The 13002-nt window shown below is 42.4% G+C and overlaps 1 protein-coding gene across 2 annotated transcripts in view; it reads left to right on the top strand.

Annotated features, from left to right (window-relative positions):
• The first annotated feature begins 3745 nt into the window (after nt 1-3745).
• Nucleotides 3746-13002, top strand: part of si:ch211-266k8.4 (carabin) — a 66375-nt gene continuing 57118 nt past the window's right edge. For both annotated transcript variants that reach the window (XM_064929462.1, XM_064929464.1), the window contains exons 1-7: nt 3746-3965; nt 11063-11150; nt 11409-11516; nt 11688-11880; nt 11992-12117; nt 12569-12692; nt 12804-12873. In XM_064929462.1, coding sequence (XP_064785534.1) covers nt 3835-3965; nt 11063-11150; nt 11409-11516; nt 11688-11880; nt 11992-12117; nt 12569-12692; nt 12804-12873 — 840 coding nt within the window. In that variant the 5' untranslated portion in view covers nt 3746-3834. The remainder of the gene's footprint in view (nt 3966-11062; nt 11151-11408; nt 11517-11687; nt 11881-11991; nt 12118-12568; nt 12693-12803; nt 12874-13002) is intronic.

Below are 13002 nucleotides of genomic sequence, written 5' to 3'. Positions count from 1 at the left end.
TTGGGGTATGTCTCTATCAGTTTTGCACATCGAGAGACTGAATTTTTTTCCCATTCCTCCTTGCAAAACAGCTCAAGCTCAGTGAGGTTGGATGGAGAGCATTTGTGAACAGCAGTTTTCAGTTCTTTCCACAGATTCTCGATTGGATTCAGGTCTGGACTTTGACTTGGCCATTCTAACACCTGGATATGTTTATTTTTGAACCATTCCATTGTAGATTTTGCTTTATGTTTTGGATCATTGTCTTGTTGGAAGACAAATCTCCGTCCCAGTCTCAGGTCTTTTGCAGACTCCATCAGGTTTTCTTCCAGAATGGTCCTGTATTTGCCTCCATCCATCTTCCCATCAATTTTAGCCATCTTCCCTGTCCCTGCTGAAGAAAAGCAGGCCCAAACCATGATGCTGCCACCACCATGTTTGACAGTGGGGATGGTGTGTTCAGGGTGATACGCTGTGTTGCTTTTACGCCAAACATAACATTTTGCATTGTTGCCAAAAAGTTACATTTTGGTTTCATCTGACCAGAGCACCTTCTTCCACATGTTTGGTGTGTCTCCCAGGTGGCTTGTGGCAAACTTTAAACAACACTTTTTATGGATATCTTTAAGAAATGGCTTTCTTCTTGCCACTCTTCCATAAAGGCCAGATTTGTGCAATATACGACTGATTGTTGTCCTATGGACAGAGTCTCCCACCTCAGCTGTAGATCTCTGCAGTTCATCCAGAGTGATCATGGGCCTCTTGGCTGCATCTCTGATCAGTCTTCTCCTTGTATGAGCTGAAAGTTTAGAGGGACGGCCAGGTCTTGGTAGATTTGCAGTGGTCTGATACTCCTTCCATTTCAATATTATCGCTTGCACAGTGCTCCTTGGGATGTTTAAAGCTTGGGAAATCTTTTTGTATCCAAATCCGGCTTTAAACATATTCACAACAGTATCTCGGACCTGCCTGGTGTGTTCCTTGTTCTTCATGATGCTCTCTGCACTTTTAACAGACCTCTGAGACTATCACAGTGCAGGTGCATTTATACGGAGACTTGATTACACACAGGTGGATTGTATTTATCATCATTAGTCATTTAGGTCAACATTGGATCATTCAGAGATCCTCACTGAACTTCTGGAGAGAGTTTGCTGCACTGAAAGTAAAGGGGCTGAATAATTTTGCACACCCAATTTTTCAGTTTTTGATTTGTTAAAAAAGTTTGAAATATCCAATAAATGTCGTTCCACTTCATGATTGTGTCCCACTTGTTGTTGATTCTTCACAAAAAAAATACAGTTTTACATCTTTATATGTTTGAAGCCTGAAATGTGGCAAAAGGTCGCAAAGTTCAAGAGGGCCGAATACATTCGCAAGGCACTGTACGTTTGGTGGAAGAGGGATAATGGTCTAGGGTTGTTTTTCATAGTTCGGGCTGGGCCTCTTAGTTCCAGTGAAAGAAAATCTTAATGCTACAGCATACAATGACATTCTAGACGATTCTGTGTTTCTAACTTTGTGGCAACAGTTTGGGGAAGGCCCTTTCCTGTTTCAGAATGACAATGCCCCCATGCACAAAGCAAGGTCCATACAGAAATGGTTTGTCGAGTTCGGTGTGGAAGAACTTGACTGGCCTGCAAAGAGCCCTGACCTCAACCCCATCGAACAACCTTGAGCTGAATTGGAATGGCGACTGCGAGCCAGGTCTAATCGCCCAACAGCAGTGCCCGACCTCACTAACACTCGTGGTTGAATGGAAGCAAGTCCCTGGAGCAATGTTCCAACATCTAGTGGAAAGCCTTCCCAGAAAAGTGTCTGTTGTAGCAGCAAAGGGGGGACTGACTCCACATTAATGCCCATGCTTTTGGGATGAGATGTTCGACGAGCAGGTGTCCACATAATTTAGTATTTGTAGAAACGTATGTGGACAAAAATATTGTATTGTGCTGGACATAATGAAAATGACTTTGAAAGGTGGTAGAATTTCCCATTAATCTAGCCTGGGTTTCCAGATGAGTGCATCAAGAGAGGGGATGGAGAGAAATACACTTTTGACAATTGGGATGTAGTAAGGCTATAGCTAAATGGCTAGGTATTGGGCCACAACGTGTTTGCGATCAGAGTTGCACAGATGGACAGCCCTCTGAATTCGTTACACTTGTGTGAGAAATGGGCTGGCATCCCATTTACTGTAGATCTTAAAAGTGTGTTTACAGGGTCAAAGATGCATGGGTCTCACAACAGTAAAGAGACAGAATGTGCCTCCCAAAATGGAGAGGGACTTTTTGGTGTTGTTGATGGTTGGCGAGTGAACTGTGTTCAAACCCAGCAAGTGTGACATGGGGAATTTGAATATGAATACAATGTAGCCTTATTATGCCAACTTTTTGTATTATTTTTTATTTTATTTTTATTTTACCTTTATTTAACCAGGCAAGTCAGTTAAGAAAAAAATCTTATTTTCAATGATGGCCGTTTTTACCCTGTCAGCTCGGGGATTCCATCTTGCAACCTTTCCGTTACTAGTCCAACACTCTAACCACTAGGCTACCTGCCGCCCCATTATGAGGGGAGATCCAGAGTCAGAGCTAAAGTAATAAAAGCACAGAGAGGAAGCACAAATCAAAGAACTACATCAGCAATGTAGCAATAATTTATTTCAAGTCTTGGTTTACAAATTCTAAAACAGATCTTCCATATTAAAAACCCATTAATATGTACAAGACAATAGTCCCATGCGTTAACTGATGAAGCAATTGATTTAAATCACTCACTCACAAACAAACAAAAACAACGTTTTGCAACACTCATGGGAATAAGTGGCCAGGAACAAGGAGAGTAGGTTTCTGTGGACTATACTTATGGGGAATCCCAAACCACCCCCTCACCCCTACCAACTCATTCAGAGGACCCTCTGTTGTCAAGTGTGGCTGACGAAACGCTGACTTCCATCGAATGGCGAGGGGATCAATAAACCCATTAACTTCGGGACACACTCATGACTTAAATGATACAATTCATGTTCCACATTTCAATAAAATATGCATTAAATTCAAATGAACAATTTCCTGCTGTCATTTTGCAATGTGTCAATTTCACGCTGTCATTTTTGTTTAATGTCAAGCCTTGTAATCAGACACAAACAACTGCAGTGTCATATAATTAGGCATGCCTCTCAATACTTTTGAATGAAATTGAGCAAACTCCAAACATATCACAATGCATGTTGTTGTTGGGATAGAACTTCACTTGGAGCCTGCAGTCTTGCTCAAAATGGCTATCGGAGGGTTTAATTAGCACCTAAAAAATAATAATACCACCACTTTGAGCAGTGCATTACTACACACATGCCAGGAAGGTGGTGATTTGTGATTCCAACTCACATCACATCTTCCCTAAACGATAGGAAAAGTCTGGGTTTTATACTGCTGGAAATTTTCCCAACCAAGATTATGATTCACAACACCTTGGACTGTCTAAGGCCATAAGGGGGCATTCAAGAACTCCAACTTTTACACAAGGGTCATTGCACCGCCACTGTTTGCTTCAAGATACAAAGGCCCAATTTATTTGATAGTACAGATGCAATGTTTTAATTCTAACAAATCATCAAATTTCATGAGATATTGGCCTAATTCGGAGAAAACATTGCTCAGTAGGCCACACATCAGAACGTTTGAAGCAGTTGTGGATCTTGAATACACCCCACTTTCATTTGTCAGTTGTGAATGACGTAAACCGAAATAACGGGCGCGCTGTTTGAACGTTGACAGTGTTCCAGAGAAACAAGTAGCGAACCGCATAACAGTTCATGCACAGTCCTTGAAACAGCTACAAAGTAACTAATTTAGAATGGGTAGAAGAAGAAGCAGCACATTCTCAATTAAAAGACGCGCTACTGAGGATTTGGTGTTTGACGAATTCGGGTTTGCCCAGACTAAAAGAAAAAACCAAAAACTTCAACACCGATGTCACGATTACAGGTAGGCTTATTTACATTCAATTGCATTTCATTAATGACAATCAAGGTTTAAGATTGGATGCAGGTTTATCAACAATGTTTTTTAGCCTGTTTTTGTTGGACAGGACTAGACTGGATGTGGCCCTTGATCACGACCCTCCGTTCCATTACACATAGTCATTGTTCAAAGGCGTGTTCTGTAGGGAGAGTTTTCAGATCCCCGATGCTCGTTCTGAACATTGACATGCATCACTTGCAGTACGGGTTAGGAAATATAAGAACCTTATCTTTCAAATCAGCTAGAAATAATTTAAAAAAAGTTTATATTGATACACACCTTGATAGTGTAAATCAAATCACATTTATTTATGAAGCCCTTTTCACATCAGCCGATGTCACACAGTCCTATACAGAACCCAGCCTAAAACCACAAACAGCAACCAATGCAGAAGCATGTTGGCTCGGGAAAAACTCTCTTGAAAGGCAGGAACCTAGGAAGAAACCTTGAGAGGAACCAGGCTCTGAGGGATGGCCAGTCCTCTTCTGGTTGTGCCGGGTTGAGATTATAACAGTACATGGCCAAGATGTTCATAGATGACCAGCAGGGTCTAATAATAATAATCATCATAATGATCACAGTGGTTGTAGAGGGTGCAACAGGTCAGCACCTCAGGAGTAAATGTGAGTTTGCATTTCATAGCCGAGCATTCGGAGTTCGAGACGGCAGGTGCGGGAGAGTCGAAAACAGCAGTTCCGGGACAAGGTAGCACGGCCGGTGAACAGGTCAGGGTTCCCTAGCCGTAGGCAAAACAGTTGAAACTGGAGCAGCACCACGGCCAGGTGGACTGGGAAGGAGTCGTCAGGCCAGGTAGTCCTGAGGCAAGGTCCCAGGGCTCAGGTTTCTCCGAGAGGGGAGGAGGGAGAGAGAGCATACTTAAATGCACACAGGACACCGGATAAGACAGGAGAAATACTCCAGATATAAAAGACTGACCCTAGCCCCCCAACCCAAACTATTGCAGCATAAATACTGGAGGCTGAGACAGGAGTGGTCTAGAGACACTGGCCTCGTCCGACTATAACCCTGGACAGGGCCAACCAGGTAGTATATAACCCCACCTACTTTGTCAAAGCACAGCCTCCACACCACTAGAGGGATATCGATAGATCAGCAACTTACTACCCTACAAGGCTGAGTACAGCCCACGAAGATCTCCCCCACGGTACGAACCCAAGGGGGTCGCTAACCCAGACAGGAAAATCACCTCAGTGACTCAACCCACTCAAGTGATGCACCACTCCTAGGGACGGCATGGAAGAGCGCCAGTGACTCAGCCCCTGCAATAGGGTTAGAGGCAGAGAATCCCGATGGAGAGAGGGGAACCAGCCAGGCAGAGACAGCAAGGATGGTTCGTCGCTCTGGTGCCTTCCCGTTCACCCTCGCCCCTGGCCCAGACTACACTCAATCATAGGACCTACTGAAGAGATGAGTCTTCAATAAAGACTTAAAGGTCAAGACCGAGTCTGCGTCTCTCACATGGATAGGCAGACCATTCCATAAAAATTGAGCTCTATAGGAGAAAGCCCTGCCCCCAGCTGCTTGCTTAGAAATTCTAGGGACAATTAGGAGGCCTGCGCCTTGTGACCGTAGTGGTACGTGTAGGTATGTACGACAGGACCAAATCAGAGAGATCGGTAGGAGCAAGCCCATGCTTTGTAGGTAAACAGTAAAACCTTAATCAGCCCGAGCCTTAACAGGAAGCCAGTGTAGACGCTACCACTGGAGTAATATAATAAAATCTTGATAACATTTTGATCAAGGTTCTGGTCAAGATTTTAGCAGCCATGTTTAGCACTAACTGAAGTTTATTTAGTGCTTTATCCGGGTAGCCAGAAAGTAGAGCATTGCAGTAGTCTAATAATCTAGATGTGACAAAAGCATGGATTAACTTTTCTGCATCATTTTTGGACAGAAATATTCAGATTTTTGCAATATTACGTAGATGGGGAAAAAAAGCTGTCCTTGAAATAGTCTTGATATGTTAACTAAAAGAGAGCTCGTGGTCCAGAGTAAGTGCCAAGGTCCTTCAGTTTTATTTGAGACGACTGTACAACCATCAAGATTAATTGTCAGATCCAACAGAACAGTGGTTCCCAAACTTTTTATAGTCTCGTACCCCTTTAAACATTCAACCTCCAGCTGCGTACCCCCTCTAGCACCAGGGTCAGCTCACTCTCAATTTTTGTTTCCATCATTGTAAGCCTGCAACACACACTATATGATACATTTATTAAACATAAGAATGAGTGTGAGTTTTTGTCACAACCCAACTCGTGGGAAGTGACAAAGAGCTCTTATAGGACCAGGTCACAAATAATAATGATCAATCATTTTGCTCTTTATTTAACCATATATATAAAACCTTATTCATAATTTTCAATGAACAAATAACTCACCAAAGGTTAATGAGAAGGGTGTGCTTGAAAGGATGCACATAACTCTGCAATGTTGGGTTGTATTGGAGAGAGTCTCAGTCTTAAATCATTTTCCACACAGTCTGTGCCTGTATTTAGTTTTCATGCTAGTGAGGGCTGAGAATCCACTGTCACATAGGTACGTGGTGCAACGGGCATTAGCGTCTTAACAGCGTGATTTGCCAAGGCAGGACACTCTGAGCGCAGCCCAATCCAGAAATCTGGCAGTTACTTCTGATTAAATAACATTTTCACAGAACCGTTTGTTGCAATTTCACTGAGGCTCTCTTGTTCAGATATTGGTAAGTGGACTAGAGGCAGGGCATGAAAGGGATAACGAATCCAGTTGTTTGTGTCACCTGTGTCGAAAGTACCTGCGTGAATGCACACCCAACTCACTCATGTGCTTCGCTATATCACATTTGACATTGTCCGTAAGCTTGAGTTCATTTGCACACACAAAGTCATACAATGATGGAAAGACGTGTGTTGTCCTTGTTAATGCAGACAGAGAAGAGCTCAGGGAAGAGCTTAATTATAGCCTCAATGTTGTCCCGCACATTGAATACAGTTGTGGAGTGTCCCTGTAATCCTAGATTCGGGCAAGGAAAAAACATCACGGAGATAGGCCAAGGCCAGTCGTGTGAGAAACCCGTCATCATGCAAGTGGTCAGGCAAGTGAAAATTATGGTCAGTAAAGAAAACTTTAAGCTAGTCTCTCAATTAAAAAAATGTGTATTTACTTTGCCCCTTTAACTTCTGTATGTTGTAAAAGCGTTACATGGTCGCTGCCCATATCATTGCATAGTGCAGAAAATACACGAGTTCAGGGGCCTTGCTTTAACAAAGTTAACAATTTTCACTGTAGTGTCCAAAACATCTTTCAAGCTGTCAGGCATTCCCTTGGCATCAAGAGCCTCTCGGTGGATGCTGCAGTGTGCCCAAGTGGCGACAGAGCTACTGCTTGCACGCATGTTAACACTCCACTATGTCTCCTTGTCATGGCTTTTGCACCATCAGTACAGATACCAACATATCTTGACCACCAAAGTCCATTTGATGTCACAAGCTGTCCAGTACTTTAAAAATATCCTCTCCTGTTGTCCTGGTTTGCAGAAGAGGATGTCTTCCTTAATTGACCCCCCATAAATGTAACGGACATATACCAGGAGCTGTGCCAGGCCCGCCACGTCTGTTGACTCATCGAGCTGTAATGCATATAATTCACTGGCTTGTATGTGAAGCAGTAATTGTTTCAAAACATTTCCTGCCATGTCACTGATGCATTGAGAATCAGTGTTGTTTGATGAAGGCATTATCTATATTGCTTTTTTTGGCCTTTTTTGGCCTTTTCCCTCAGCATTGCCCCAGCCATATCCGCGGCAGCAGGAATAATTAAGTCCTCGATAATAGTATGGGGCATGCCTGTCCTAGCCACTCAGTAGATCCCTATATATAATATGCTTCTTGCCCCTTCTTATTAATGGTATCTGTTGCTTTGGCTTCAGATACCATTAAAATCGCATGGCATGCTTTCGCTGTAAAGCCAATCGGACAATGCAGTTAGATAAACAAGACTTTAAGCTTTTAACCGATAAAAGACACTTGTATGTCCATAATTGCGCTGGCCCTCCAATTTCACCGGAAGTTGTCAGCCCTTTAAGACACTGATGCCCTTTGCAACCACGTACAGTCGAAGTCGGAAGTTTACATACACCTTAGCCAAATACATTTAAACTCAGTTTCACAATTCCTGACATTTAATCCTAGTAAAATATTCCCTGTCTTAGGTCAGGTAGGATCACCACTTCATTATAAGAATGTGAAACGTCAGAATAATATTAGAGAATTATTTATTTCATCTTTCATCACATACCCAGTGGGTCAGAAGTTTACATTCACTCAATTAGTATTTGGTAGAATTGCCTATAAATTTTTTAACTTGGGTCAAACGTTTCGAGTAGCTTCCCACAATAAGTTGGGTGAATTTTGGCTCATTCCTCCTGATAGAGCTGGTGTAACTGAGTCAGATTTGTAGGCCTCCTTGCTCACACACACCTTTTCAGTTCTGCCCACAAATTTCCCATGGGTTTGAGGTCAGGGCTTTGTGATGGCCACTCCAATACCTTGACATTGTTGTCCTTAAGCCATTTTGCCACAACATTGGAAGTATGCTTGGGGTCATTGTCCATTTGGAAGACCCATTTGCGACCAAGCTTTAACTTCCTGACTGATGTCTTGAGCTTTTGCTTCAAAATATTGAGCTGTCTTGAGCTGTTGCTTCAAAATATCCACATAATTAATGATGCCATCTATTTTGTGAAGTGCACCAGTCCCTCCTGCAGCAAAGCACCCCATAACATGATGCTACCACCCCAGTGCTTCACGGTTGGGATGGCCTCCCCCTTTTCCCTCCAAACATAACAATGGTCATTATGGCAAACAGTTCTATATTTGTTTCATCAGACCAGAGGACATTTGTCCAAAATGTACGATCTTTGTCTCCATGTGCAGTTGCAAACCGTAGTCTGGCTTTTTTTATGGCGGTTTTGAAGCAGAGGCTTCTTCCTTGCTGAGCGGCCTTTCAGGTTATTCCTGAGCGGTATGGCGGCTGCGTGGTCCCATGGTGTTTATACTTGCGTACTATTGTTTGTAGAGATGGACGCGGTACCTTCAGGCATTTGGAAATTGCTCCCAAGGATGAACCAGACTTGTGGAGGTCTACAATTTTTTTCTGAGGTCTTGGCTGATTTCTTTTGATTTTCCCATGGTGTCAAGCAAAGAGGCACGGAGTTTGAAGGTAGGCCTTGAAATACATCCACAGGTTCACCGCCAATTGACTCAAATTATGTCAATTAGCCTATCGGAAGCTTCTAAAGCCATGACATAACTTAGTGTATGTAAACTTCTGACCCACTGGAATTGTGATACAGTGAAATAATCTGTCAGTGAACAATTGTTGGAAAAATGACTTGTGTCATGCACAAAGTAGATGTCCTAACCGACTTGCCAAAACTAAAGTTTGTTAACAAGAAATTTGTGGAGTGGTTGAGAAACAAGTTTTAATGACTCCAACCTAAGTGTATGTAAACTTTTGACTTCAACTGTACCTATGTGAGAGTGGTTTCTCGGCCCTCACTAGCATGAAAACTAAATACAGGCACAGACTGTGTGGAAATTGATTTAAGACTGAGACTCTCTCCAATACAACCCAACATTGCAGAGTTATGTGCATCCTTTCAAGCACACCCTTGTCATGAACCTGTGGTGAGGTATTCATAATTAGATGAACAAATATGGTTTTATATGTAAGATGGTTAAATAAAGAGCAAAATTGATTATTATTTGTGCCCTGGTCTATAATTGGTGTGTGTGTGTGTGTGTGTGTGTGGCAGGCAATGATGGCAAAAAACAACATTTGAGAGTGCGCTGACCCTGGTGCTAGAGTGAGTATGCAGCTGGAGGTTAAATGTTTGAAGGGGTACGGGACTATGAGTTTGCGAACCACTGATCTAGGGTATTACGCATGGTTCAATTTAGTTCCTTAGTTAGTTAACCGTTTGTACTCTGACGTCCTTGGGTAGGTGAGGGTGTCTGGAAGGGCATCTAGGAATCTTTGGGTTGTCTGAGAATTTATAGCACAGCTTTTGATGATCCTTGGTTCGTGTCTAAACAGATTATTTGTTGCGATTGCAAACATCATAAAATGGTGGACCAATAGTCCAAGATTATGAGGAAAAACATTAAGATCCACAATGTTTATTCCTCTGGACAAAATTAGGTCCAGAGTATGACTGTGGCAGTGAGGTAGGTCTGGAGACATGTTGGACAAAACCCAGAGTCGATGATTGCTCCAAAAGCCTTTTGGACTGGGTCTGTGGACTTTCCATGTGAATATTAAAGATCCCAAAAATTTCAATATTATCTTCCATGACTACAAGGTCCGATAGGAATTCAAGGAACTCGGTGAGGAATGCTGTATATGGCCCAGGAGGCCTGTAAGCAGTAGCTTTAAAAAGTGATTGAGTGGGCTACATAGATTTCGTGACTAGAAGCTCAAAATACGAAAACAGTCATTTAATTTTTTTGTAAATTGGAATTTGCTATCGTAAATGTTAGCAACTCCTCCGCCTTTGCGGGATATCACATCAAAATTGTGATTAGTTCATTGACTATAACTGCCTTGGAAGTGAGGGATCTAACATTTAAGTAGCCCTATTTTGAGATGAACTATCACAATCTCTTTCAGCAATGACAGGAATGGAGGTCTTTATTCCAGTGAGATTGAGAGGTCCTGTATCAACAAACTCACCTCCTTGACAACTTCCTTCACAAGAGCTCTGCGCTGCTGGCGCAAGAAGTATAAATCCCTGACTTCTACAGAGGTCACTTCAGAATGACTATGTAAAGCCTTTAGGTGTATTTTAATTTATGCTTCGAAAGACTCATTTTCGTGTCTTTTTATTGACGTTTCTAAAAGTTAAAACACAGCATCTGGATTGTAGTTTGTGGTCGAAGATAATGGCTGGGAACTGTAGGGAGAAGGCAGACTCCACCTAGAATATTCAATAGCTAGACTGGATTGGACATACGCATTCAAAAAAGAGAATAATTGTTTCTTTGAACTGACTGTTTCTCCCCCAGTTACCCCCAACTCAACGCCCGTAGGGTGAAGGAATTGTGTGAGCTTCTTAGTTACTGGAATGGATCCAGTTTCATCTGCAGAAGCCAGGTATTTTGTCCTACTGATTGTATTATAGAACACCATTTGCAACATATTAAATTAATAGGCTATGTTTAGATTAGACCTTCCTTAGGCAGTTGTTTGCCAAACAGCCTATTCATTATTGACTTGTTTTAAATGGTGCACCTTCAAGTGGTCACATGACACAGTAAAAGTTTATCTTACAACCGACCTGGAACATTTCAGTTATCACACTATTTTGAAACATATTTTGTAGGTCATTGGCCACATTCTTTCCCTTTTCAGATTGAACGGTTTATGAGAATGGGAATCCCTCCAGCTTTAAGAGGGCGAGTGTGGAAGTGCCTTCTCAACATCGACAAACTAAGAGAATCCAGTGCTTTTAACTATCAGGTGCAGTACCATAACCACTGTACATATCATTTTCAAAAGTACACTCAAGACTGACACTTGCATTATTGAAAAGCAAAACAATTTTCCTCCTCCATAGCCTACTTCTACAGTGATACATTTAAGAGACATAGGCCAATTGTTTTATTTAGTTGTGTATTCACTCAATGTCAGAAATGTTTGGATGAGATCCGAGGGCCCCTGGTTGACCTGGGAGTTAGTGAATACGGCATCATCTCAGCCATAGCTACTTTGAATGACACAGAGAATGACCTGGGGTCCAACCAACTTCCCTCCCGCTGTCCCCCGGACTTGGCCTACTCCAGTGCAGATGTCACCATCTTTCGTCAGATCGCTCTGGATCTGCGTGAGTTATGGGATATTCTGTAGACCCCCTTTTCTCTGTACTGACAGTACGTTTTCTCTGCACACCTGGGATATGAATGGCTGATTGCATTTGACTCTTATCTTTGTACAGAAAGATCCTTCCCAACCCATCGCACCCTGATGGGCGAGAGTCCTGAGGCAATAGAAGGCCAAGCCAAGCTCTTCCGAGTCCTCATCGCCTACGCAAAGTACAACCCTAAGATTGGGTATAGCCAAGGTACAGTAAGGGGAGCTGACTGTTTGCAATCATGTAGCGGTATACACGCAAGCACCAATTTGGAACGATGCGGTTTAAATAATGCTGAGGCTGTTTGACGGAGGCACAGTTGCATGTATGCAATAACTGTAGTTTTGTCATTAAACACATCCTTTTGAATTACAATATTCCTTGTTAATGTACTTTCATGACATCCAAAAACAATTCACCTACCATGCAGTTGGTAGTAACATTTTAAGTTCCATACTTCAGCCACCTGGGGGCAGAAGAGTCTAAGTAGACGTTGAGCTGGTACAGCACCATGCTGCCAAGCTAATCACATAAACATTTCCAATAATACATCATGTGTTTAAAAATTACCTGCATGGTTGACATTGGTGTGTGTGTGTGTGTTCCCTTATTTTATCCATATTAGTAGTGCCTTATTATTGACTGTTCATATCTTTATCAGGAATGTCATACATCGCTGCAGTGCTTCTTATGCACCTAAGTGAAGAGGAGGCCTTCTGGGCCTTGGGAGTTCTTCTAGAGAAGCCTAAATATCTGTCAGAGCTGTTTGATCTCTCCGGGGAGAAGTGAGAATGTCCTTTCAATGCGTATCACATTATGAATATTTTTATTAATGACATGAATCAGCATACATGCTGAAGTACTGTATTTAACTGGTCTTTGCTTGCTAATGTTAGGATCCAGCATCAAGCGATGGTGTTTCACCAGTTCTTCAAGCACAGGAAACCTCAGCTCTCCAAGCACATAGTAAGTGTGAGGACCCAGCTCTCTGCGTACAACTTGTAGTAGCTCTTAGGCACAAATCTCATATTGAGAGGACTTTAAAAAAAAACTGTTATCCAGGGATATCTGGAGGGGAATCTGCTTGGTGACTGA

The sequence above is a fragment of the Oncorhynchus masou genome, chromosome 22 (genome assembly GCF_036934945.1).
Source record: "Oncorhynchus masou masou isolate Uvic2021 chromosome 22, UVic_Omas_1.1, whole genome shotgun sequence".
Taxonomy (NCBI): Eukaryota; Metazoa; Chordata; class Actinopteri; order Salmoniformes; family Salmonidae; genus Oncorhynchus; species Oncorhynchus masou.
This window is presented reverse-complemented; position numbering and strand designations above follow the sequence as displayed.